The 26,126-nt window shown below is 57.3% G+C and overlaps 2 protein-coding genes and 1 long non-coding RNA gene across 8 annotated transcripts in view; 1 reads left to right on the forward strand and 2 right to left on the reverse strand.

Annotated features, from left to right (window-relative positions):
- The window catches only part of GSE1 (Gse1 coiled-coil protein), a 390,100-nt gene that overhangs the window by 330,678 nt on the left and 33,296 nt on the right, over positions 1-26,126 (reverse strand). The window lies entirely within an intron of this gene.
- Positions 26-12,997, reverse strand: LOC122420250. 2 transcript variants are annotated; one of them, XM_043435173.1, is made up of 3 exons: positions 7,774-12,997; positions 5,525-5,896; positions 52-5,016 (listed from the first exon to the last, which is right to left on the reverse strand). In XM_043435173.1, the coding sequence occupies exons 1-3, from the start codon at positions 7,976-7,978 to the stop codon at positions 4,550-4,552; spliced, it is 1,044 nt and encodes a 347-aa protein (XP_043291108.1). In that variant the 5' UTR covers positions 7,979-12,997; the 3' UTR covers positions 52-4,549. The 2 variants fall into 2 exon arrangements, 1 of the variants encoding a protein (XP_043291108.1); XR_006263245.1 differs by lacking the exon at positions 7,774-12,997 and adding an exon at positions 6,110-6,345 and having other exon boundaries at positions 26-5,896.
- On the forward strand, positions 6,768-25,049 carry LOC122420252. The gene is made up of 4 exons (XR_006263246.1): positions 6,768-6,925; positions 12,123-12,201; positions 12,992-14,824; positions 23,213-25,049. It is a non-coding gene; the product is annotated as an uncharacterized LOC122420252 (long non-coding RNA).

The raw sequence follows: 26,126 nt of genomic DNA on the forward strand, positions 1-26,126 counted from the left end.
TGGTCTAATAGGACCACCGCCCCCATGGAGCCCGCACGTCCCAGGCCCCTCGGCCCAGGCCCTGGTCCCCACCCAAGGCGGGCAGGTCACACCGACCGAAGACCTTCCGAGCAGGTACGGACGGGGGAGACGGTACCAGCCAGAACCGCCTCTCCCAGCTTGGCTCCAGCCAAGATAAGGCTCCCAAAGGACTAATGCTGGCGTGTAAATATTAGATACTTCTGTCTCCGTCGAGACCAATTACACAGATCATGGCGGCTCCCGCAGGACTCTGCCTTCCACTTACTGTATCATCATTAACAGCCTATTAGGTAACAGCTGCTCAGAGAGCACGCAGGCAGGAGGGGAGGGGGCCGTGGGGAAGAGGAGGGAGAGGAAAAGAGAGGTGAGGGAGAGGAGAGACAGAAAAGGGGGAAGAGACAAAACAGAGAAGGAGACAAAGGTGGCGAGGATGGCAGAGACAGTCACAGAGTCAAGAAGCGGGGGGAGACAGAGTCCGGCTCAAAGACACGCAGGAGAGAGCCAAGGGGGAGGGTGCTGTGAGCTCTGCGAGGGGGCGTGATGCTCCTGGGCCCCAGGCCCACCTGCCCATCAGGGTCCCCTGCAACCCCACCAGCCAGAGGCCTGCCTGTCCTCAGCCCCACAGGTAGATGGGCAGGGCTGCAAGGCCCCAAGAAAGCCCTTCTAAGGCCAGGGCTGCCCGCAGCAGGCCCTAACCACATGCCACTGGCTGATTTATCCCCCAGGGATTCCTACAGCCAAAAGATGAGAGTCACCACCTTGGCATGGACCCCAGACCCTTCTACAGAAGGGCCCTCGAGTTCGAGTGCGTGTCCAACCTGGCTGCACACCACACTGTGGGTTTCTGACACTGTTCAGAAAAGAAAGGCTGGAATCAGCCATCTCCTGTAGCCATCACAGGCCAGCCCCTCCCTGCCTCCCCTCTTCAGGTCCCCGGGACACGGACAGCCCATGTACCAACTTACACAGAGGTGTGAAAGGACACACAGGGGCTGAGTGACTGGCCTGCCCAAGGCCACCAGGGAGCCCCTGGTGCTCAAGGCCAGGGACCCCAGGTCAGAGCTGAGCTCCTGAATCCTGCTGCACCTCCTCTGGGAGTGGCAAATTCTCCGCTGGAGGCTTAGGGACAAAACACAGCCCCCTGGGGTCAAGGGCTTGAGCCAGGCTTCCAGAGGAGGGACAGAGGACCCATGTGTCCAGCTGAGACCAGCACCCCTCCGAGGATGAGGCCTCGCCAGACCCTGAGCAGTCTCCAAGGCCGCTCCCCCCCCTCCCCACGGGGCCCCATGGCTTCTAAGCCCTGAGATCCTCTGCCCTGAGCCTGGGCCTCTCGGCAAGGCTGCAGGCTTACCATCTGTCTGTCCTCCACCAAACCACAAATATTTACTGAGCACTCTCCACCCACCAGCATGGGTCCAGGCACTGGGGACGGCGTGACAGGCTGATGTGGACCCTGCCCACATGATGCCAAGGGTACCTGTGCTCAGAGACGAATGCCAAAGGACAGGGGCCAAGGAAGGCTGTGGACAGCGTGAAGGGGTACCAGCCCTGAGAAGACACGAAAGCCGCAGGAGAACGAAATTACACATCTGAGAAGTGGGAGGAGGCCGCGGTGCAGGGGATGTAGGGGTGGCTACAAGATGAAGTCAGACAGGAAGCGGGGCTCAGATCTGGAGGCACCTCTCAGGCCCTAAGGCAAGGGCTGGAACCTCCTAAGAGCACCGGGATGCTGCCTCAGGGCACGCAGTCAGCAGGGGATGCACCACTGTGGGCCCGCATCCCCCTTCAGCACTGAGAAGAGATGACAGACGTCCCCCACCCAGGTCTGCTCTCTAGAGAGCCCCCCTTTCATCACTTCCAGGCACAGTACCCTTGGCTGCCCCCCCCCCCCAGCCCCCTCTCCAGGCTGCGGGAGGTCTGGGGCCTTTAGGGGTGGGGGTGGGGTGGGCCTGGCGTCCTGGAGCCCCCACTGGGATTTCGGGTTCCCAGCCCTGCAAAGCATTTTATTTCTCCTCCTTCAGGGCTGGGAATAATTAGGCGACCGGGAACATAAATCATGGCCTGGCCCTGTACATCTGCTAATCACATCTCCTGAGGATGGGCCAGGCGGGGGCGGGCAGGGGCCCTGCAGCTGGGGCCTCGGGCAGGGAGGGGGGGGCGGTCCATGCAACCCACATACACCATGCTCTCAGCAAGGGTGTGGCGCGCCGGTGGAGAGGGTGCTCCAGGTTCCCTCAAACTCACAACCACACACAAACACACAGATACACAAAGGCACACATGCCCACGTACACACACACGTTGACCCACCACTGCCAGCACATCCAGAGACAAAACTCACACACACACACTCACATACACAGACGTGCCACCCCCACCCCCACACCACGCGCACTCAGGATCCCTGGTGAGGAACTCCTGGAGCGGAGGGATACTGCACTTTGGGGTTCTGGCGCCACCTAGGGTCCGTCAGTGGAACTGCCAGCCTGCACAAGGCTGACACCAAGGCAGAGGGCTCCAGTCCCACCTTCTCCCTCCAGCCAGAGGAGGGAACTTCTTTCTATTCAAGGCCCCTAATCTGTACCAATTCTGGCATATATGCATATAAAAAGCTCCCAATTAACTGGCAATGGGAATGTTGGGTAAGGACTATTTTAAGAATTAGATACATAACAAATTTAAGTTAACTTGCTTAAAACACTAAGGAATATAACTTTATCTCAACAATCCAACCAAAAGGGGCCCAAAAGGAGTTTTTATCACAGTCAGCAAGCTCCTTCTCCAAAAACAACAATAACATTAGTATCCAGCCAGGGCCACAGCTGCCTGCCACAGTTTTGATGAAAAGACCCTGACGCTGGTAAACAAAGATTGAAGGCAGGAGGAGAAGGGGATGACAGAGGGTGAGACGGTTGGATGGCATCACCAATTTGATGGACATGAGTTTGGGCAAACTCCGGGAGTTAGTGATGGACAGGGCAGCCTGGCGTGCTGCAGTCCATGGAGTCACAAAGAGTCGGACACGACTGAGTGACTGAACTGATTCTTTTAAAACAAATTTACTTAAGGACAAGGGGGTCTTATTTAAATAAAATAATGATACAAATACTGGTGTTAAGTGTCATGTGAGGTGAATGAGTCCAGCTGGAGACTTCCTCACGAAGGGGCCACCTTTGGCATCCATCCTTCAGGAAGAAACAGCAGCCAGGGAAGGTTCATCGGCCAACCAGGTCACTCAGCACTGCGGTGGAGCTGGCCATCTGGGCCAGAGTGGTGTTCCGGACACAAAGTGGTCCCCTGGTCTTCACCTCATCCCCTCCCGCTCCCAGGCAGTGTGTTGGGGTCTGGGAGGTGCGCCCACCAGGCCGACCATCCCCAGGTGTGCATCTCAGGGTCAGCGGCCCGTGGGGGGGGGAGGCCTCTCGAGTCAGCGTGCCTGCGATTCAGCTCACCCTTGAATCCACACTCCAGCCTTGCACACACATCCAGGTGTGCAGCCCTACTCCTGATAGCTGACACAGAAACAACCGAAGTGTCCGTCAGCAGATGAGGGGACAAGGAACATAGGGTGTATACACACAGTGGAATATTACTTGGCCGTGATAAAGAACGAAATCATGCAACTAGAGATGATCATCCTCAGTGCAGGAAGTCAGAAAAACAAATTCCACATGATAGACCTACGTGTGGAATCTAAAATGCGACCCAAATGAACCCATCGATGAAACAGAAACAGATTCACAGGCCAAGAGGGCAGATTTGTGGTCGCCGAGGGGGAGCAACGGGGAGGGAGCAAACCATCACACAGAGAACGGAGCAATGACAGGGTCCTGCTGGGCAGCGCAGGGAACCACATCCAGCGTCCTGTGATGGACCATCATGGAAAAGAACACAGATGCATAGCTGAGTCACTCTGCTGCATAGCAGAAAGTAACACAACAGTGTAAATCAACTATACTCAGTTAAGAAAAAAAAATTTTTTTAAGGCACCTAAACAACTTAAAAAAAAAAAAATCACAGACCCTGGGTGATGCCCCAACTGTGTTCAGGGGAACAGAGTGACCCAGCAGGAGCCCTTCCAGCTACGCCCCTTCCCCCTCTCCCAGCCGCAGTTCCCTGGAGCTGCAGCCGGAGTTCAAGGGCAAGACTTCTGGCCCTGAAAGAGACCGGAGCCAGTGAGAGGCTTCAGAAGAGGAAAGGCTCAGCAGGAATTCTCAGCTAGGGGTGCATCCACGTCCCTCCTCACGGCTCTCCCAGCACCTGCCTCTCCCCGCCCCCTCCAAACCCCTACCCAAATCCTCAGGGGAATGGCAGGGGGCACCGACGCCCACTCTGCTCACACCTGGTACCTCACTCAATATTCATCTGTCCTCATGTAGGCCGATCAGACACCTCGCCCCCTTCTCCACGCTAGTAAGGGTGGTCTGCCACGAGCCCACTCTGGTCACGGCACCCTCCTACGGCCCTACTTCGGTAGGTCTCACCAGCCAGCACACAGTAAGTCTTCATTAGGAGTCAGATGAACTGACTAAAAGAAAGTAAAAAATGGGAAGAAGGGGTGGAGCCAGCATGGGGGAGAGCAGCAGGCGCCAGCAGGCTGCAGTGATTCTGCTCCAAACAGGCCACCTGGAGAGCCCAGCAGAGCCCTCCCCCAACCCCCCCCCCCCGCCCCCACCAAGCCCTCCCCCCACTGGGTCTCTGCCCAAACCCTGCCGGGGGAGGTGGGGGGGGGGGCAAGGGGCGAAGGGGAGCAGGCAGAGGGGCCAAGACAAGCAGAGGGCCTTCCAGAGCCCCCTTCCAGGACGTGCGCCCGGGATTCCACCGACAGAACGGGGAGCCAAGGCTGACGAAATCCCGGCATCTGAGGATGCCGCCTGCCCGCCCGGGGTCCAGCTTCCCACAGCATCCCCTCCAGGGCTGCGAGGCATGGCTGTGCAGGGCAGGGGACAGAACAGCACCTCCCTTGGATGACTGCCTCTGTGGGAGGCGATAGTTCTGGAAGAAAAACAAACAGGCTCTGGGGGAGGGAGGAAGCAGGCAGCAGATGCTGGCGGGAGAGACAGGGCGTCTGGGGGAGGTCAGGGCAGGCTGGCGGGTGACTGGGCTGGGGGTGGCCCCCCAGGTGCCCTATGGTGCCAGGCCAGGGTCGGGCCCCTAGGCTCTTCCGGCTGGGCCTCGCAGGGAACTGGGGCAGAGAAAGTGTCCCTGGCAGGATGCCACCCCCGGGGGTCCCTTTATGCATGGCCAACACTCCCCCATCGTGGGTCTGACAGCACAGCTGGCTGGGTAGCCCCGCCAGGAGCCCAGGCCAGAGCGCTCCACCGTCCACTCCTACCCACCACCCTGTCTGCAGCCAAGCCCCTGGCTTTGCTCCCCAAGTACCCCTTCCTCATTCACTCAAACAGTAACGAGGGGGTCCTAGGATGTATCTTGCCCACTCAAGACGCCGGGGGTCAGCGCAACAGACAAGCTCATCCTGCCCGAAGGAGCGTCACTCACCCACCTTCAATGGCTCCCCATGACTTCCAGGATAAGGCAAACCCCGAAGGGTGGAGCCCGTTGTCAACTTCAAATCTGAACTCCCCTTTCAGGATTCCAATCACTGGGACAGGCCCCCCAAGTAGGCAGCCACTCAAGCTCTCCAAGCCTCTGTCCATGCTAGGCCATCGGCCTGTGGCCCCTGTCCACCAGTCTGTCCAGAAGTCCCCCTCAGCCCATCTACGAGTATCTGGTTTCACACTGGAGACCCCTGGTGCGAGGGTGAGGTGACGGACACACTCAGGGTACACGTGATGCAGGAGGCTGTGCAGGAGGAGGAGGGTGTGGGGCCTGGGGAAGCGCTGGCAGGGGCAGCTGGGCAGAGGTCCCGGGGTACCTGGTGGGCGCCAGAAAGTCAGTGTGAAGCAGAGGGTGCCCCTAGTTTCCAGGACGCTCCTCCCAAAGTGGAGAGGGGACTGCTGCTGTGGGGTCCAGGTCACTCTCCTGCTCATGAACCTTCAAGGGCTCCCACTGCCTGGCCACAGAGTTCAAGAGATGCACCCGAGTGGACATTCCCAGCCTCCACACTGGCTACAAGCTGCCCACCCACCTTCGCTCTGGATTCAGACACATGTAGCTGCTGATCTCTTTCGTGCATCTGACTGTGTGTGTGTCACAGCATCTTCCCCTGCCCCGCCCATGGAGGCCCTCAGCTCCACCCTGCCCCGCACTGTTCTCAGGCCGTCACCCACAGTGTCACACTCCTGCACGAGGCACCACCACCAGCCCATCCTACAGCCAAGGGTGACGCACAGAGAGGCGAAGCCACACACCCAGATCACACAGCTTGAGAATGACGCGGCTGGGCTAGGAACCAGAGAGGCATCACACGGCTTCGTCTGCCCGCAGCCTTGGGCTGCCTGCTTTGCCTTTCACTGGTTACTGCACCCCCAGCCAGGTCCCAGGCCCCGGAGCTTCTATCCAGCCAGCCAGAGGTGAAAACCGGGCCAGGACGGTGACACAGCGGGTTGATAATGAACCTATCACACCTGTGTGATGTCAGGTTAACACCAAAATCAGCATCCACCCTACGACCGCGGCTGTACATGGGAGCCACAGGGCCCTGCAGGAGGCCTCGGACTCCTCCAGACCTCAATTTCCCCTCTCAGCAAGTGGGGGCCAAGCAGCTGGTCCTGAGGTCTTGCACTCCTCCCAGGAAGAAAGCCACATCACATCCGCTGCCCTTTCTGTCTCGGGGCCCAGTGGCAGGCCTACCCTGGGAGCCACACCGGCAGGAGGAGGGAGGAGCCAGGAAATCCGGGCGGGGTGGCGCCCACCCCCAGCCCCGGGCCAGGCGCCGGAGGGGGCGCCGGCTGCCCCAGAAACACGCTCCAGATGCGAGAGGCGCTGCCAGCATTCCTGGAAGGTAACGCCAGGCTTGGGGGGCGGGGCAGTCCGCGGGATACGGCCCAGCCCGCTGCCAGATGTGCTTCACGAACAGCTGCCCCCGGCTAATAAGGTCAGCTCCTGGCTCCGGCGAGCCGCGCACCCACCGGCCACCTCCGCCAGCCTGGCACCCATGCCGTCCTGCTTCCTGGGGCGGGCAGGCGGTGTACCCCCCACCCCCAGCCCTGGGGCCGTGGGGGAGGAGCCAGGCCCAACACCACCCCTGAGGCGGTGAGGGGGAGCTCAAGCCCCCACCCCTAAGGTGACGGGGAAGAGTCAGAACACCTCCACACCCACGAGCGTCAGTGGGGAGAGAGTTAAGAATCCACCCCTCTGGGGGCCAGAACGCCCTTGGGGTCAGGGAGGCTTAAATACCCAACACCCCCCCCAAGCCAACACTTCCCTGCTGCTGGAGGAGGGGTGCAGTTCCGGGCTCCCTCTGATTTTCTGTTTTATTGGCCGTTTCCCTTCTACGACTGAAGGGGAGACCTAGTGCTAAGTTTGGGGCCACAGCCTAAGGGGGAAGTGCTCACATTCCACGTGCCCCTAGGGTGAGGACCCCCACTGCGGGCCGGGCAGGCTGCCTGGGAAGGGCAGCTGCAGGGACCCGGGGCTCCGAGGACTCCCTGCCCCCCCACACCACAGCCTGCCCCCTCTACTTCACCCCAGGAATACTCTGTCCTTCATCCAGAGAAGTGAGGTCACCTCCCTGCGGGTCACAGGGCGGTAGGGGAGCTAGTGTCGGGATCAGGGCCCAGATTCCGCTCCTCCCTTCCACCCAGGTCTCCCACAGGGCTGAGGGCAGCCCCCCCTCCCAACCCTCCCTACCAGATAAAGGCGCCGGCAGCCGCCTTTGTTTCTCTGGTGTAAACCGAGCCAGATGCGGTCTAATCCCCCAGCTGGGCTGGATTTGCCGGCGGCTGTGGCTCCAGCGCCTCCCAGCCCCGCCCGCCCCGCGTGCCCGGCCTGGCGTTCCCAGGGCCGCTGGGGGAGTGGAGGGGGCTAATGACTCGGCAGCCTCAACCTCACCCATCTCCCCCACCTGAAGGCCAAGGGCAGAAATAATATCCCAAGGGTTTGGGGATCAAACCCTCCTGGGCCCACTCACCTCAGATGAGTCTTGTGATTTCTCCGAGCCTCGGTTTTCTTGTGTGTAAACTGGGGATGAGGAGGCCACAAGCCACAGGTGGTAGGAAGCTCGGTAAGCTCAGATACTATTACTAGGATTTAGAAAGATGCTCGCTTCCCTGAGAACCCACTGTGCGCCACATGGCCCTGTCTAACCACACACCCCAGCTCCAGGGCATGGAACAACAGTGACAGCCACTTAGATGCCCACGGGAATGACTCACTCACTCCTCCCAAGAACCTGAGAACCCAAGGAGGCTTGGGCTAGTATTACCAACACCGCACAGATGAAGAAGTTGAGACCCAGAAAGATCCCAAAACGAGTAAGAGGCAGGATGACTATTAAAAATGAGCAAGTGGCCTAGAGAGGTAAAGTGACCTGCCTAGGCTCACCCAGCAAACAAAAGGCAGGCGGAATGGACGCACAGGGGTGAGCACCGAGGCGGGGGCACCTTCCTTGTCACACACAAAGTGTGGTCTGCAGCCCTCCAGGATCACTCCCATGACACTTGTTAAAATGCAGATTCCTGGGCCCTGGCCTCATCCTGCTGAACAGTAATCCCTGGGGGGTGGGCGCCCTAGGGTGGGGTTAGAGCAGCATTCTGCGTTGCTGACCGGGTGGTCCACACTGTGCATGGGGGGCAAGGGCAGAAAGGACCTGGGGCAGGCCAAGCTGAAAGCAGCCCTGGAGGGGGCTCTCTGTTCCCTCAGGGGCCTGACCCACCAGCCCTGGGCCACCGGCTGGGAACACGGCCTCACCTGGGCTGGTTCAGCCGGGAGGCAGGCGTGGAGCCGAGCTCAGAACCTGCCAGGAGCGTCTGATGGACGCGGCGCCTCCTTCCAAAGGCCATTAATCATCCAGAGAAACTCCTTGTCAGTCTGTCTGTTCCTGCTGCCTCCACCCATGCACACTGCGCACATACACTGCGTGCACAGACGCACACACAAGAACACACACTAGGCACACGGGCTCTGTGTGCACACACGTCACACACTCACACCTCCCATGTGCGCCCTCACCCCACACGCATGCACACAGGAATACAAACATGCAAACATACAGACGTGTGCGCACAAGGCTGTCAGAGCAGTTCCCCCTGGTGGGAGGAGACAAACAGGGCCCCTGGAGCCATTCTAAATGCCCCCAAAGGTGGAGCAGCCCCCACTGGAGGGCCCCAGCTGGGCTCCAGCTCCCCTTTTCCTTGGCTGGGGTGGCAATTCTGTCAACCTGGTGCCTCCCCAGTGCTTTTCATCCCCATCTAAAGCTCTGGCTGGTGGACCATGATTAATAAAAAATGAGGAAATGAATTAATGATTGGCTGATAAATGTGGCTTGGCAGACGCCTCATCTTCGTGAGCAGCTTTGCAAGGGAGGGAAGTAGCTCCTCAGATTCTTGGGGCGAGAAAGCTGCTACCCTACTTCCCCAATGCATTGCATTGACGAGGACAAGGCCAGGCAGCAGCCCCCAAAAGACCCCTGGGACCAGAGAGCGCAAGTCCCCTGCCTCTGCCTGCCCACCACCCGCTCTGACCCATGGCCACACACCCAGAAGCCCAGCCGTGGGAGTCCTGCTCAAGTGCATCACACGCTGGAACCCAGAATCACTCATACGTCCACCCACATCAGAAAGGACACAGACACAGGACTGATATCCTGAATAGGCAACCAGGGTGGACAGGAGCTTTCTTCAGCTGGAGTCATGGAGGCCTCCTGGAGTGTCTGTGTTCCTGGAGGCCTCGCGTGTTTGATGAAAAGCAGCAGATATTCTGGGCAGAAGCGCAGGTACCCGAGAGCAGGGCACTGCTGTTTCTGCAGGGCCTAAGAAGGAAAACCCAGGGCATGGGGAGAGGGCCGCCTTCTCCCTGCCTGATGCCTCACACAGGAACACAGCCAGACCTTGTGAGGGCCTGAGCGGCAGCAGACCCAACTGAGGACCCGTGTACTCTGCTCCCAAGCCCACACCCTAAGCAGCACCGGGGAGCAACCCTGTCCCTCTCTGCTCTGGACACTCAGAGCCCATCCACCGCCTAACCCCCATCTGCCTGCCCCTCTGAGGGTGTCTGACAGGGTGGTCCGAGCTGCCTGCCCGAGGGGAACAGACTGGTATGAAAATGGGCAGAACATTCACGTTCACATGAGGGCTGGCCGTTCAGAGTGTGCCCCCAAGGAAGCAACTCATGGCTTCCTGCAATTTGCGTGTTCTGAGTTGAGAAGGCAGCTCCCAAGGAAGAAGCTGTAAAAACGCCTGCCTCCCTGTAGCCTTGTAGCAACAAACCAACCTCCAAAGAGATGGAGGAACAGCCCACACCTCGATTCTGGTTCTCCTGCCAAAAAGGTCACCACTGTTCATCGCCCCATTGGGAGGAAGCAAGTCTGGCTGGGACCAGGCCCCATGAGGCTGGCGCTCCCTAAACCAAGGCACAGGGGCCGCCGAGCACTGGCACCTGCAGCTGTCAGAGAAGAGCCACAGACACCTACCCGCTGGCAGCGTCAAGGGGCCTGCGGGCCAGGACCATGACTCCCCATGTGCTTCTGCAAGTGTTTCTAAATCTTTCAAGTTTTCTAAGGCATCCTTTTGTGCTGTGGGAAGAGTATGTGTTATTAAAGACACTCATAGGGGAAAGGAGCAGAAATGACCTTGCTACAAAAATGAAACTGAAGGTTTAGAAGGGCTTTAGGGGCTAAGCAGTTAGCTGCCTGAGTGGAAGACCCAATGGAGCCTTCATTATCACTCACACAGGCAGCTCTACCCTGGGAGCTTCTAGGGACGGAGGGGGAGCTACAGCCCGCCAGCCATCTCCCATTCCAACCATGCATCCAGCTATAGGTCCATCTATCTGTCCATCTAAGCATCTATCTGGTTAACCATCAGCACATTCATGCCTCCATTCATCTGTCCATCTATCCATCCATCCATCCTCCCATCCACCCTTCACCTTTCCATCACTCTGTCCTTCCACTCACTCATCTACAGTAAGCAACTTTTTCACTGTATCTAACCAGCATCTGTCCCTCCCTGACCCACTGGCCCTGTCCACCAACACACTCCTTCCCCTCCACAAGGGTGGGCCAATCAGAATCTTCCTTGGGACATTTCCCAGGAATTCCTCTCTGTGCCCTCTTTGGAGTCACTAGATACGAGCCTAGAACTGACCATAGCCATCTCTGACCTGAGAGAAGAACCTGCCCAAGGACGCATTCCACACGGGAGGGAGCAAAGCTGAGGATGGAGACAGGCGGAAGGACCTATGACTCTGGATCCAAGGGTGCCGAGGGCCAGCTTCACCCTTCACTGGTTACAGGAGTCCACAAACATCCTTTTGGAACTGGGTTTGTGGCATTTGCAAACAGAAAGGAGTGTGGGTAACACAGCTCTTCCAGTACAGTACAGGGTGATTTAGAACCTTCTAGATGTTCATTCCTGAGTCACACAAGGACGCCCAAAAGAAAAATATGCCCTGTTACAGCCTGCCAGAGCCTGACCCCCAGCTGGAGGTACAGTTCTAAAACGAACGCAGAGGAAGCACCCCGCCCAGATGCTTGATGCCAGCACGGGGTCCACAGACCCTGGCCAGGCTCCTGCCACTGAGCCTCATTCCTCATCTGTAAAAGGGAGGTGGCAGCCCCTGCTTGAAGATCAGGCCAATTGGGCTGCTCCCCACCAGCCATTCCTACCTGCCTCTTTTTCTGATGGCACAGCCTGCCACGCATGAAGTCTGGAAAGGTCAGATACTCGTATTCCCAGCACCTTGCAATTACAGATAAGCATGTGACCCAACTTGGACAGGTGGACAAATTTGCTAAGATCTTCTGGAAAACACCCTTGCCCCAAAGAGAAAATGGCAAAGGAGACCCCATCCCTTCCCCTTCTGCTTTTGGATGCTATCCTCCTATAAGAACGTGATGCTTGGAGCTGTGGCAGCCAGCTCGTGACAAGAGGAAAGGGCTAAGAATATTATACTTGGATTTACTTTGATTTAAGGGAAAGGTTCTCTCTTGTACACCTGAGGCTATGGGCTGCAGTTGGCACTGTCATTATTGGTTGCAGGAGGTGGTCTCATGAAGAAGTTAAAAGCATGGCTTCTGGAGTCAGCTCTATCTACTACTTGCTGGCTGTGTGACCTTTGGTAAGTCACTTAACTCCTCTGTGCCTCCATCACCTTCTCCATAAAATGCGAGCAGTATCTTGTGAGTGTTAAACAACTGAGTATACATGAAAACATTCTGCACATTGCTTGTCACATAGAAGGGGGCCCCAGTAGACATCAGCTCTAATTAGCCTTCACTGTCAGAGAATGTGGGGGTACAGGAGGGCCAGGCCCAGGGGGAAGCCAGGTGGGCACAAAGGCCCCGCCCGCAGAAGCGGAACGGGAGCCGCAAGCCTGCTCCCGGCCTTGGCACTGCGGAGGCTGTGCTGACTTGCTCTGTGTTCGCCCTGCCAAGGCCAGAGCAGCTGGCTCCAGCCTGCCGATGCCTGCAGGGAGAGACACCCCTCCACGCAGCCGCCCTCCTCCCCCCACCCCTGCCGATCCAGAGCCAGCCTGGCAGCCCCGAAGTGGGCACCCTGTCGGCCTGGGGCAGACCTCAGCCCGGGTCCAGAGAGGCCCCCCACCCCCACTCTGCAGGCTGCGCTCCTGACTCCAGCCAAGTAGCCTCCCCTTCAAGGAGGAGGAGGTGTCCCTCCACCCCTCCCCCTAGAGCCGACCATGGAAGCAGTTCCATTTGGCTGCCATAATGCAGTGACTCAAAAACAGTTGTTTGGCTTGTCGGACGCCCAGGCCCTGCACAGCTCAAATAGACTGCGGGGCTGGGGGCCGTGTAACTTGGGTGTGTTCTCTCCCCAGGGAGGGTGGGAGGCCCCAGGCCCCTTTGCAGAATGGTACACTGAGACACATCTCTATATCTTCTTTTCATCAGACACGATGGAGCTGCCCTCCTGCCGGTCTGCATCCATCCATGACACACGTGGTTCTCGCCGGCCTGGGAAGCTGCCAGAATCAATGTGAGCAAGGTTCCTACTCAGGTGACTTAGTGCTGAAGAATCCACCTGCAATGCAGGAGATGTAGGTTCGATCCCTGGGTCAAGAAGATCCCCTGGAGGAAGAAATGGCAACCCGCCCCAGTATTCTTGCCCAGAGAATCCCAAGGACAGAGGAGCCTAGTGGGTTACAGTCCACCGGGTTGCAGAGCTGGACGCGACTGAGTGACTGAGCAGGCACAAGTTCCTACGCAGTCAGGGGAGGGGCTGCTCACACCGGACATCTGGCATCTCCATGACAACCCCAGACACAGGCGCCGTGGTTAGGCCTGTTCTGTAAGTGAGGACACGGAGGCTCAGAGGCAGGACTACCTCGCCTGGGTCACAGTGCTGGTTTGCGGCAGGGGAGGACTCGGTCCCAGGCTTGGGTGACCTTAAAGCCTGGGCATTAACTGCACTGACTCAGCACTCCCAGAAGCTTCCGGCCCGAGAGCTTCGCCCTCTCCATCCCGGCCATCCTGCATGTTGCTGCCCAAGAACGATGCTCACGAGCCTCCCCTGCTCAGCCACCTTCAGAGGCTCCCCAGCACCCACAGAAAAAAACCACAAACCCCCTGTACAGGCCTCTCCATCTCTGACTTCCAACATCACACCTGCAGTCCACTCACTCGTCACAAGCTGAGTGCCGGGGTCCGTAGAGCCTGGATTACACACCCGCCCCAGCAGGCCAGCTGTCCCCGCCACAGGGCCTCTGTGAGCTGCCCCTCTGTCTGGAAGCTGTTCTCCCCCCACGCCCCGTGGCATGCGTGACCCCCCTCCTGGGAGAGGCCAGCCTGTTCGCTCCAGGCAGCGCTCCTCACCCCCACCGCACCCCAGTGTCTTCTCTACCACACACTTCTCACTACTGGCAGGGCATTCCTGTGGCATCGATTTATGTTTAATGTTTGAGGCCTCCGATCGGATGGTGAGGGCAGGGCCTTGCCTGTCTTGCTTCCTGCTGCACCCCTGTGCCAGCACATGGCCAGCAGGCAGGACATGCTGAGTGAGTTAGTGAACGAGTTCCCTTCTCCCAGGGCTCCTCACAGAGCCAGCATGTATCCGGAGTCCTGACTGGCCTGAAATAACCCCCCTGCTATGTTCTCTGCCTACGCTTATCCTCCGCGACTCTGAGTTTCCTTCAAGTTGGCCCAGCAACCCCTGACTCTGGCCCCAACCTGCAAGTTCTCCTCCAGGACAGGATGCTGTCCGGAGGCTCCTCAGTCGTGCAGACATCCCCAAACTTGCCTGTGTGGTTCCTGCCACCTCAGTCACCCTTTCCAGCCACCTGCACATCCCGCAAGAGCCCTTCAAGTATTCCCTCCCTTGCAAGGTAGAGCTGATCACATCCCCTTTGACACTTCTGTCCTGTGGACACACACCCACCATGAGGGCCTTATGCATTTGCCTTCACTGATCATGATGAGGCTGCATGTATACAGCAGGTGCTCACGACACCATTAGAGCATAACCCACCATCTCCTCATCCTTCACAACATATAGGCCTCCCTGACTGGACAGGAATGCCCTGATGGCAGGGGCTCTTCTGTTCATTGCTACATCCTCAGTACAAAATCCGATGCCTGTCAAATGGATGGATGGACCAAGGCACAGATGGATGATCAGGTGGATGCATGGATGGATGAAAGGAAGGAAAAAATGGATGGATGGACTGGCGGAGGGATGCCCAGAAGGAAAACAAGATAAATGGATGGATGAATGCCACGAGGAACCAGGTAAGAGAGAGCTACGAAGGGATGGAAGAAGGAAAGGCAGGTGGATGGATGGACAGATGGGTGATGGATGCACGTGTGGACAATGGAAAGAAAATAAGCGGATGGATGGATGGATGGAAGGACAGACGGAAGGAAGGATGGAAGGCAGGCAGGCCAGATGCATACACACATGCGGTGGATGAAAGGACAGAGAAGACAGATGCACAGAGGAGGGCTGGGCAGGCAGACAAGTGGATGAGGAGGACGACCGCTATTCGGGCCACTGATTTCTTATGGGTAACCTCAGTGTTCTGACCAGATGAAGACACCCCCCAAAGGAGTCTTCCCATCCTCACCAACAAGTGCTACCACTGCTCTGAGTGAACAGGGGGGTGGGGGGGTTTCTCCTTAGTTCTCCAGCTACACACACACAACACACACACACACACCCACCCCAGGAGCACCTCAAGCAGCCTGCAGACTGTGTGGAGAGGCTGCCATCCTAGCAGTGGACACTCATGGCCCCTTACTCCCTAACCGGCCCTGTGCCAAGCCCTTCCCTGGATACCTCACCCCACCTGGGCCCCACAGTGCCCAGGCAGCAGGCGGCTCACTAACTTTATCAACAGGGAAACAGGTCAAAGAGGCTAGACTGCCACCCATGGTCACACAGTTGCAGGAGACTGAGCCAGGGGTCGAACCCAGAGCCTGAACTCTCAGCTACCCTGCGGCCAGCAGGCCCCAGCCGTGGCCATCACGTTCCACCTCCTACTGTATGGCATTTTCACTCTCTCTGTCCTTCCTCTTAAGTCTACTTAGTATTTCTTACTTCATAATCTCCCTTAAGTCAACTCATTTTTTTAAGCTTAAATATACATTAAAATGTACATGACTACCCTAAAAAGAAAATCAGTATTAAGCAACATAAGTGGAAAATAACCCTAAAAATACAAACTGTGAAAACGACGCAATGCTATTCAATTTTAGCCAAATAAGACTCCCAATGAAGGCTCAGGACCGAAGGCCTATTCTCTATTAAAAATGGAGATCAGCAAGTGTGGTGGTTTAAAAACATATCCACGGATTCTTTGACACGACTCCCCCGAAGAGGTAGAGCCCTTGAGTGTGGGCCAGACTTAGGGATTCGCGTCCCGTGAAGAGAACAGGGCAGGAGTGACCGTGCGTGGCTTCCGAGACCAGGTCATCTGAGGCACTGAGGCTCCCCGTGGTTCTTTCTTGGGTCACTGACTCTGCGCAAAGCCAGCTGCTCTAGGGAGACACCCACACGGCAAGGAGCTGAGGCTCCACTCAAGAGCTGCGTGAGGTGCCATCTTGGAGCTGACGGCCCAGCCCCAGTCAAACCTTGTTTTCTGCTACAACATTTGGGGGTATTCTGTTACACAGCAGTAGGTAAGTTGTATAGCAACCAATAGGGGGCCACTGAGGAGAGCCCGAGACTCTCCATGAAGCAGTCAGAATGATCAAAGGCCAACTGAAAGGGGGACCAGTGGACCCTGATAGGACTCAACGTATTCTTTGATGCCACGTCCATGCCTGCCCTCTCCACTTCGCTCCCCATCCAGCAGCCAGAGGGATGGGGGTTCCACCCATCAGCTTACATCTCCCTAGGGAACTGCCCCCAAAATCCCCTTCCCACTTGGAACTCTCAGGGATCGACGTCCTGTAGCCCCCCTGGCCTCTCGGACCTCCCCTGGGCTCTCCTTCCTCCCTATTTACCCATCAGCCAAGCCAACCACCTGCTGTACCTACAGAACCCCTAGCACTTTCCCCATCAGGACTTTTGCAGTGACTGCTTTTCTGTTCACTCTGCCAGGACCACTCCTCGCCTGATCGGCCCCTCCTGCCAGTCAAGGCTTGGCCTCCCACCCGCTCCCAAGCATGTCGGTCAATTCCCATACAGCCCCTGCTCACGGGCTCCCTCCAGGCTTCCCCACCTCCCCGGTGATACCTGGCTGCAGATTTATCTGATAGCACAGTGCATACTTGTTCCCTACTTTCTTCTTGGTCAGGTCTGCCTGCAGAAGATAAACTGGATGGGGGAGGGTGTGGGGAGTGGAGGGAGGTCTGTCCTGTTCAGAGCTGGGTCTCCCGTACTCGGAACATGCTCAGCAGACCTCCATGGAATGAATGATGGAGCTTCTGGATCCCGCCAAGGACTGGGCATCCGGGAGACCAGGGAGTCTGACTCAAACTAAGCTATAAACTGGAACTGGAACAGCTCTCACTAATCTGTAGAGCCTCCAGCTCAACTCAAATATAACAATGTTCCACAGCTGCCAACCAGACCCAGGGTGCCTTTTTTTTTTAAGTTTGGCTTCAGGAACCTCTCCTCTGTTCCTCAACCCCCCTCTTCCTCTGCTTCTCCCCTGGTCCCTCTCTCTGTATCCACCCCTGTCTTCAGCACACAATTTTCTGCTCCTTTGTTGTTCTCTCCACCGCATCCAGGGATTTTGGCCCCTACACGGGAAACCTCTGTGTGTGCCCTGTGCAGCCCAGGCAGTGTCTCTGCCCCCATAACATCTTGAATATGGTACTGGAAATGGGTATGGAGTTTCAGTTTTGGGTGATAAGAAAGTTCTGGAACTTGATGGTGGTGATGGTCACACAAAAGCACACACATACTTAACACCACTAGGCTGGACCCTCTAAGATGAGTGTAATGGTAAATTTTACATGATGTTTATTTTTTTATATAGTAAAGAACGGTAAGAAAAACGGTGCTGGCCCCATGTGGCTATCATCAAGCTTAGCAGTTTGAAGACTTTATAATTCATAACATTGGTAGGTCTAAAGGCATTTTTCGGTGTTTTCCTGAGGTAGAACACACGGGTGTGATAGCTTTGATGCCTGCCTACCCATAAACCATCTTCTCCTTCATACAACTAATCAGTAAACGAACAAAAACATCACTCTGGTAAAACCACCTAGAAAATGAAATTTCAAAAAGTTTCACAGCTTTGGGGATCTGCAGCTTTAAAATTTTTGTTTTCCTCTTTCGTACACAAAAATTACACTAGAAAGAGAAGAGAAGTCACAGTATTAATGAAGCCCTATGGTGGATCCAGGCCTCTGTGCAGTGAAGGCCAGCCCAGGCAGGGGACCAGTGAGACAGAAAATAAATCAACAAAAACTTCCCCACCTACCAGGGTGCATTTTCAACAGGAATGACCCCCACCCATCCTATCCATGAAGCGAACTGGGATGCACTTTTTAATTGGGCCATGCTTTCAGCTTCCTGGGCTATTCCAGGAGGTGCCAAAATCATTATAATTTTCAAATTATTTGATCTGACAGAGATGCTGGTGCATGGCCATGGGAGATGGGAATGGGCTGTTTTGAAAAACAGATACGAAGATTTTTAAAGCTGCTGGCAGGCTGGTTTCCACCATCCACGATGCCCTGGAGAACTAATGCAATTGTGCTGGGATGTGAAACTATCCCCCCGGGGGTGTGTAGAGGCCATGGTCCTGTACCCAAGGGTGCTGCCCCCAGCACATCCTGCGGTCCTGTGACCACCTGACCAACTGGGCCTCGGGCAAGGGGCGCAGGAGTTCTGCTCTGGACCCAGCTGAGGGCTGGGCCCCGCGCGCTGCCGTTCCGGACAAGTCTGTCCCCGAGGTCCCCTTGGATCCATTCAGGGCAGTCTGATGGAGAAAGCTGGGGCCTCTACCATGAAGCATGTCATTCCACTGAGGACCCCGGGGCGGGGCAGAGGGGCACTAGGGGCCAGGCTAGGTCCCTGCCAGCGTGGATGCGGCCGAAAGGAAGAGAGGTGTGGAACCAGTGCCCTGCCTCGCCCTCTCCCCAGCGCCCGTGCTAGACCCTCAGCTGCCCTGTGGCCAGCTTAGTGCAGGCCTTTCCCGCCCTCCCTGAGGTGGGTCACTGAGTTGGGGTGACTCTGGGGGCTGGGGTGGGCAGCTGAGTCAGAACCCACCACATCAACCAGAGCTGGCTATCCCATCCAGAGACAGAAAAACACCCTGGACCCAATCAGGGCTGCCGTGGGGCCTGACCCCAGCCCAGGTCAGGGGCCTGAGTGCCATCAGCCCTCCAACTCCCTCCTTGGTGCAGAGTTGGCTGGAGGCCGTGTCCCACCCTTCTAGAGAGCGCCCCTTGTGGATCTGGGGTTGTTTACAGAGTTGGCAGCTCTTTAAAGCCTTGGTCTGTTTAGGAAGTAGCAGCGGGTGCTGGGTCCCTTAGGGGATGGGTCTCGGGTTGCAGAGCTTGCTGCCATTTGAACAGGGGGCCAGTCAATTCTTCTGGGGGCCTGGGGGATACGCCCTGGTCTGTCCACAACCAGCAGTGTTGGGGGAGGTGTGTGGGTATCTGTGCATGAGCACATGGGGGAGCGTGAACCCCGCTGGCAGCCCCCAGCCGGCCTCCCCAGACAAACAGCCACACAGTGGGATCCTCGTGGGTGCTCAGGCCATCCGCTCTGCCCCCAGCAGGGACAGCTGCAGGCCGCCCGGCCTCCCTGCCCCAGGCGGGAGCTGAGCCACTGGACCTAGGGGGGCTGGTCTACTGCAGGATTTTATGGTCGAGGCCTGGTTTTCCCAGCCACAGTGTCTCGGAGAGGGGACAGCCCAGAGGACACTGAGTGGCCACAAAGGTTGGCTGTTCTCCCAAGTGCCGACGGCGGGAGTGGTGCCGCTGGGGGTGGGTGAGGGCGGGGCAGAGGGGTGCGGAGGAAGCCGGCGAGCCCGAGGGAGAGCTGGGAAGGCTTCCTGGGAAAGCGAGTGGTGAGGAGACCCAGAGAGACCCAGAAACCAGGAGACACACAGACTCAGAGACAGAGGCAGAGACAGGCAGATACAGGAGGACAAAGACAGAGGCGGACGCGGCAAGCCAAAGTGGGGGCCGGAGAGCTGGGCGCAGCCGGGCCGCGTGGAGATGGCGCGAGCGGCCGACATGTGTGTGGTGAGGCTCAAGTTCACAAGGGAGGGAAGAGGTGGTTAGACGACCAAAGTCATTGAAAAATTTTTGGCGCAGCTGCCCCGAGGCTCCTGGCCGTGGGCCCGGCTCGGAGCTGAACTTAAACAAACCCCTGCAGCAGCCATCTGCTTGATTTTAAAATAAATCAAACAGTCTGCTGAGCCGGGATCGAGTTTCCATCTGCGCCGCCGCCCGCTCGCCGGCTTGGAGCCACGCTTGCCTCTCCCAGCCAAGGCTCCTGGCAACATGTGGGCCGGTAATTCCTCCAGGAGCAGGGAAACCGGACCCCCGCCGCCCCCAGCTCCTAACTGAAAGCAAGTGCTATTTTTACAGCCACCCACTGGAGAGGGGGCCCCAACAGGGCGAGGGAAACCCAGGCACGGGGTTACACTGAGCTGCCTCCAGCACAGAGGGGTGGAGGACACGTCACAGAACGCTCCCCACCCCCTGCCTCCAGGAGAGGGGTGAGGGGCTGAGTGTGGGGGTGGGTGCCGGCCCCCGGGGCCAGGAGGATGCTCCTACATCACGCGAGGCCCACGAGCCCGCCTGGGCAGCGGAGGACCCCTGTGGGTGGCAGCAGCCCAGGGCTCCCTGGAGCAGCGGAAAGCTGCAGCAGGGACCCCCTCTCCCTCAGGCTGGGTCCACCCTGGGAAGTGCCACGCACCTGTCCCCTGCAGAGCGGGGCAACCGGGGGAGCCTGCCTTCCCTGACACAGGCTGGAAACAGAGACGCCGGCCTGGCAGAGCTCAGTGGGCCCCATCTGTGCAGTGGGCACACTAGCACTTTGGTGGTCTCGGGGGAACAAGGATGGGGGCCTATGATCCTGAGGCTGTCGCTGGCACAGAGGGGCTTTTATGCCATTCCGGAAAACACAGGAAGGAAAGAAGTGATGACAAGAAAAGATACATTCCTGGGGAGCTGCCCATTCCCAGCCCAAGGGGTCCATGGTGACGAGACAGGCCTCTGTGAGCAGGACACCACGCCTCCGCACTGCAGACCACCCGCTGACCCCTGCCAGATGCTTCCTGCTGCATGAGCCAGGTCCCAGGGGGGAGAGACACGGATGCAGGACCCCAGTTTTATGCAAAGTCCTCAGTGTACAAACCAGAGTGGGCCAGGGGCAAAGCAAGCGGGTCTGGACAGCACCACCTCTCCCACATGTCAGGGTCCCTCTGAGCATGGGTTCCCCCAACTCAAAAGCACAGAGGGGAGGAGTGGACGGCTTAGGGACCTTTAGACGCCCACTGTGTCACATTCTCCACTGCTCTTTCAAGGGATGACCAACCTTCAGATGCAAAGGCTTCTGCACCTAGAAGCTTCCTTTGGTTTGACCAGCCAGCACTTTGCTCCTCAGCCCCAAACGCAGCCCAGAAATGAAGACAAGCTGCCTCCACAGGCACAGCAAGTCTCGTGCGTGTCAGGCTCCATCTCCCACCCTCTTATCCGTCACCGGAGGCTCCTTGTGGGGCTGGGGCTCTCACCTCGCCCATTTCCCATCTGGAGACACTGAGGCAGAGTCAGTTACCCCAGGATAGAACTGGTACAGCTGGGGCCCCACGTGGGACCTGCCCCCTCGACAGCACGTCCTCAGCCATGGTGCCCTCCTCCTCCATGGGCATCCTCCACCCCGCCGCCCTCTCGCAGCAGGCCCAGCTGCTCTACAACCAAGTCAGGCTCTGTCAAGACCCACGCAAATGTCGAGCACACTGCCCTCCATGGGCCAGCCTGCTTATTTCCCCAAGAGGGCCTAAACAAAGGGTACTACAAACCCATCTTACAGTGAGGGAAACTGAGGCCTGAGAGGGACAGGCGCAGTGGGCACTCTGGATGGCCCTGGGCCTGGCACAGCGCCACTCCTCACTCCCGCCCCGGAAGTCGAGACTGGACAAGGAGGCCAGGGCGAGTACGGGAGGGGGAGGCACCCCCTTGCCCACAGGGTTAGCTCTGAGAGTCACCCCTTCCCTTCCCCTCCTGCCTTGGCCCCTGCCCCTCCATCCCACTGCCAGCCCTACCCGGGGACAAGGCGTGTAACGGGCACTATCGTGGCTTCCTAAGAGGGTGCACGCAGGGCCAGAGGGAGGAAAAGGAAGGTCCACTGGTCAGGGGTGTGTGTGTGTGTGTGTGTGTGTGTGTGTGTGTGTGTGTGTGTATAAAAGGAAGGTCCACTGGTCAGGGGTGTGTGTGTGTGTGTGTAAAAGGAAGGTCCACTGGTCAGGGGTGTGTGTGTGTGTGTGTGTGTGTGTGTAAAAGGAAGGTCCACTGGTCAGGGGTTGTGTGTGTGTGTGTGTGGTGGTGTCGTGTGTGGTAAAAGGAAGGTCACTGTCAGGGGTGGTGTGTGTGTTGTGTGTGTGTAGTGTGTGTAAAGAGGAGGTCCACTGGTCAGGGTGTGTGTGTGTGTGTGGTTGTGTGTGTGGTGTGGTGTGTGTGTGGGTGTGTGTGTGTGTGTGTGTGTGTGTGTGTGTGTGTAAAAGGAAGGGGTCCCACTGCGTTCAGTGGTGTGTGTGCTGTGTGTGTGTGTGTGTTGTGTGTGTGGTGTGTTGTGTGTGTAAAAAGGAAGGTCCACTGGTCAGCGGGTGGTGGTGTGTGTGTGTGTGTGTGTGTGTGTGTGTGTGTGTAAAAGGAAGGTCCACTGGTCAGGGGTGTGTGTGTGTGTGTGTGTGTGTGTGTGTCCCAGGGGTGTGTGTGTGTGTGTGTGTGTCCCAGGGGTGTGTGTGTGTGTGTGTGTGTGTGTGTCCCAGGGCTGCCGTAACTAGTCACCACAAACCAGGTGCTTGAAGGACAGAAACTCGTTTGCTCAGCCTGCAGAAGTTTGAAACCAAGGTGTGGGCAGGGCCACAGGCCTCCTGAAGGCATCAGGGAGGAACCCTCCGGCCTTCTCTGGCCTCTGGCAGCTGCCAGCCATGCGGCGTCCCTTGGCTTGTAGCTGCGCTCCCATCCCTGCCTCCCTTTTCACGTGGCCTCTGTGTGCGTGTCCGTCTCCGCCCACCACTCTCTCTGCCAGGGTCCAAATTCCCCTCTTCTTATAAGGACACCAGGCAGTGGATTCAGGGCCACCCTCATCCAGCCTGACCTCATCATCACTGGATCACATCTGCAAAGACCTTATTTCCAAATACGGGCACGTTCACAGGTTCAGGTGGACACGAACCCAGGGGAACACCGGGCCCCAGCACTGGCCCCCGAGGTGCTGGTCCCCGAGCAGACCTCTCCAGGTGGACAAAAGCCACTAACACGGCAAAGGGGCCAGCGGGACTCCATTCACCGAACCCAATACTTGCATGATGTCAATCTCTTCTTTCTGTCTCTGGACTCCTAACAGCCAGAGCCTATTACGGGCTATTTTGTACCCAGAGGGAGGGAGGGAGGGCGCCAGGGCCAGCTCCCAGCCTGGCAGAGGTGCCTGGTGACGGCTCCACCTCACTCGCAACTCGCTCTCTCCCACTCTCTCTCTCACAGAACCAACCACAGAAAATCTCTGTGAGGATGACCGGGGACTGCGTTCCCACACGACTGATGCAGCGCAGCTGCCAACAGCCTGCTGACCTCCGCCCTGGGAGCCTGTGAGCCTGAGCTGCCTGTGGACGCCGGTCTTCCCACTCCCAGCCAAAGGGCTCCTCCGACACCCCCCCCGCTCCTGTGAGAACCCCAGCTCAGAGTCAGAGCCCAGAAGATGACCTTCAAGGTCGTGTGGCCCCCTGGAGGGCGCTCTGTGTGGCTGAGGGCCCAGGCCCTGGGCTCCCCAGGCCTGAGGGGTGTCTTCCTCACACGGCAGGACCTGCTGCGCTGACCAATGCATTCGGGGTGGGTGGAGAACAATGCGCAGCAGCCGCGGCCCCAGGACCCTTCTGGAAACGCACTCTACGGGCGTTAAGAGCAGTGAACACGCAGGAAGACATTATTTACAACAGTGGGGGAAACAGTGTCAATGTCCGACAACAAGGGGTAATCACTGATGCCCAGACGCACCCTCCACACACTGCTGAGCACCCTCCGCCACCACCTGTGGGTGCCGGCACCTCTCACGGGCATCTGTGGGGCAGTGTGCCACCGAGTACCAGGCACGGACCCAAGCAGCAGACGTGCTCTTCTCACGGTTCTGGAGGCTGGCAGTGGAGACCACGGTGGTCAGCAGGCTCGGCTCCTTCTAAGCCTCGCTCCTCGGCGTGCAGACGGCGTTCTCTCCCTGCGTCTTCACGTGCTCTTCCTCTGTGCATGTCTGTGTCCTGATTTCCTCTTCATACAAGGACACCAGACCTGTTGGATCAGGCCCCACCCTAATGACCTCATTTCACCTTAATCGCCTCTGTGAAGACCCTGTCTGCAAGTACGGCCCCAGTCTAAGGTGCTAGGGTTAGCACGTCAATATAGGACCTGGAGGTGTGTGTGCGCGCGCGTGTGTGTACACAATTCAGCCCATGACAGGCACCCTCACCAAATGAAAGCCGTTAGAGAGGCCGTGTTTCAAGTGACGCCAGCACCACAGTGACACAGAAGTTTTCAGCCCCCTGTTGCATGAGACTCAAGAGTTCAAAGATCTCACTGGCTCCCAGGACAGAAGTCCTGACTGAAACATACCACACTTGACGGCATGAAAGCGAAGGAAAGGGCCTGGGGCAGCGCCCGGCTCCAAGTCTCCGGAGCTGAGTGCCCTGGACAGGCCGCCCACACCCGTCTCGCAGGCGGCTCAGTGTCAGAGGCCGAGCTCCTCGGGGCAGCCGGCAGGGGTGCCTGGTCTATGCCCCTCCACCCTCACGACCATCCTCAGGCTAGATGGTGACGACCAGCTCCACACTGGATAACGAGTTATCACCCGTAAAGGCCTTGTAAGGCAGACCCCTCCAGGTCTCACAGCCCCAGGGATCTGTGGAGGTTTCACAGATGGTGGAAATGAGGCTCAGATACAGCCAGTGGCCTGTCCTAGGTCACACAACACGGAAGTGGCAAAATCGTCTGCCTGACATTCAGCACTAAGACAAACGGAGACAGCATTAAAGTGTGCTTCCATTGGAAGGGGTCCTATCACGCTGTGAACAGTCGCACCAGCGATCCAAGGCCTCTTCCAGTCTGGACTTACATGGACATATTTGTTTAAGTCTGTAATCAAGACACGTTTACAATTCTGTGTTCTGTTTATTTTGACTCAGCGTTAGATCATCAGCTTCTCTGTGCTCAAATGGGCTCTGTGTACCCCATTTTAAAGCCACAGAATATTCCACCCGCAGGGATACGTAACAGTGTACCTAACTGTATCTTGCTGTTGGATGTTCATAATTCCCCCATTATAAATAACAGTGCAAAGAACATCTTTGTGTGTCTTATCATTTTCATTCTTCCAAGCGCAGTCCTTAGGATACATTTCTAGCAAAGTGATTATTGGGGTAAGATATGGGGTGTTTTTAAAACCCTGGATACAGACTGACAAATGGTTTGGGGAAAAGACAATATGATACAGATTTGTGCTTCCAGCAGCAATACTAATCAGCCACATTTCTGTAACTTCACCAGCACCGAGTCTTATTAATTTTTCCTGATATTTTAATAGCTTTCATGTAACTGTATCCCCATATAATTACTTGTCTTCTCTCCCATTTGAACCACCTATCCAAAACTCCCTGTCTTTTTAACAGCAACCTGGGAGGCCAGAAAGTTCAGAACCAGTCTCTCTGGTGGCCCATAGCTTCAGGACACCAAGGGATCACATTCTGTGCCTGGCTGATGGCAGGGGACGGTCTCTCCCAGTGACCCTGCAGCCACAGCTGCCCCTACCGCCAGGGTAAGTCCAGCAGGCAATGTCGGGTTGACCACTTGGGGCTTCTACTCCCCGCCTCGGTCATGTGCTGTGGCCAAGTCCATGTGGCTTAGATATTAGGTTGCAGAATGTGGGCCGAATGGCTGAAGGGACACTGCTTTGCCTGGTGTGACCTGAGGGCTGGCCACCGAGGAACAGGTGCTGCTGAAGCTCTTTCTGGAACTCTGAGTTGCTCCAGAGGGTGTCTCCCTAATGCAGGGCACGCAAAGGTGATGGGGCACGATGGGAGGAGGCAACTGTCAATGGGGCTAGGGGCACAAGATCCAGAAAAGGCCAGGAAGAGAATCCGGCTTCCTTTACATCCAAAATTATCAGGGAAGGGGCAGAAAGCAGAGAAGCCAGGCGCCAAAGCCATGAGGTGAGGTTCTGTGGTTAAGACAGATACTGCTGGTCTGGGTTCAAATCCCAGTGCTGCCCTCATCAACTGTGAGACCACAGGCTGGTTCTCTCATCTCCTTGTGCCTTAGTTTCCTCATCTGTGAAACGGGTTCACAGTGCCACTCACAGGGTTGTTATCCAAGTTAACGGAACCAACATGTATACAGCTTGGCAGGCTTGGGG

Source organism: Cervus canadensis, chromosome 18, assembly GCF_019320065.1.
Source record: "Cervus canadensis isolate Bull #8, Minnesota chromosome 18, ASM1932006v1, whole genome shotgun sequence".
Taxonomy (NCBI): Eukaryota; Metazoa; Chordata; class Mammalia; order Artiodactyla; family Cervidae; genus Cervus; species Cervus canadensis.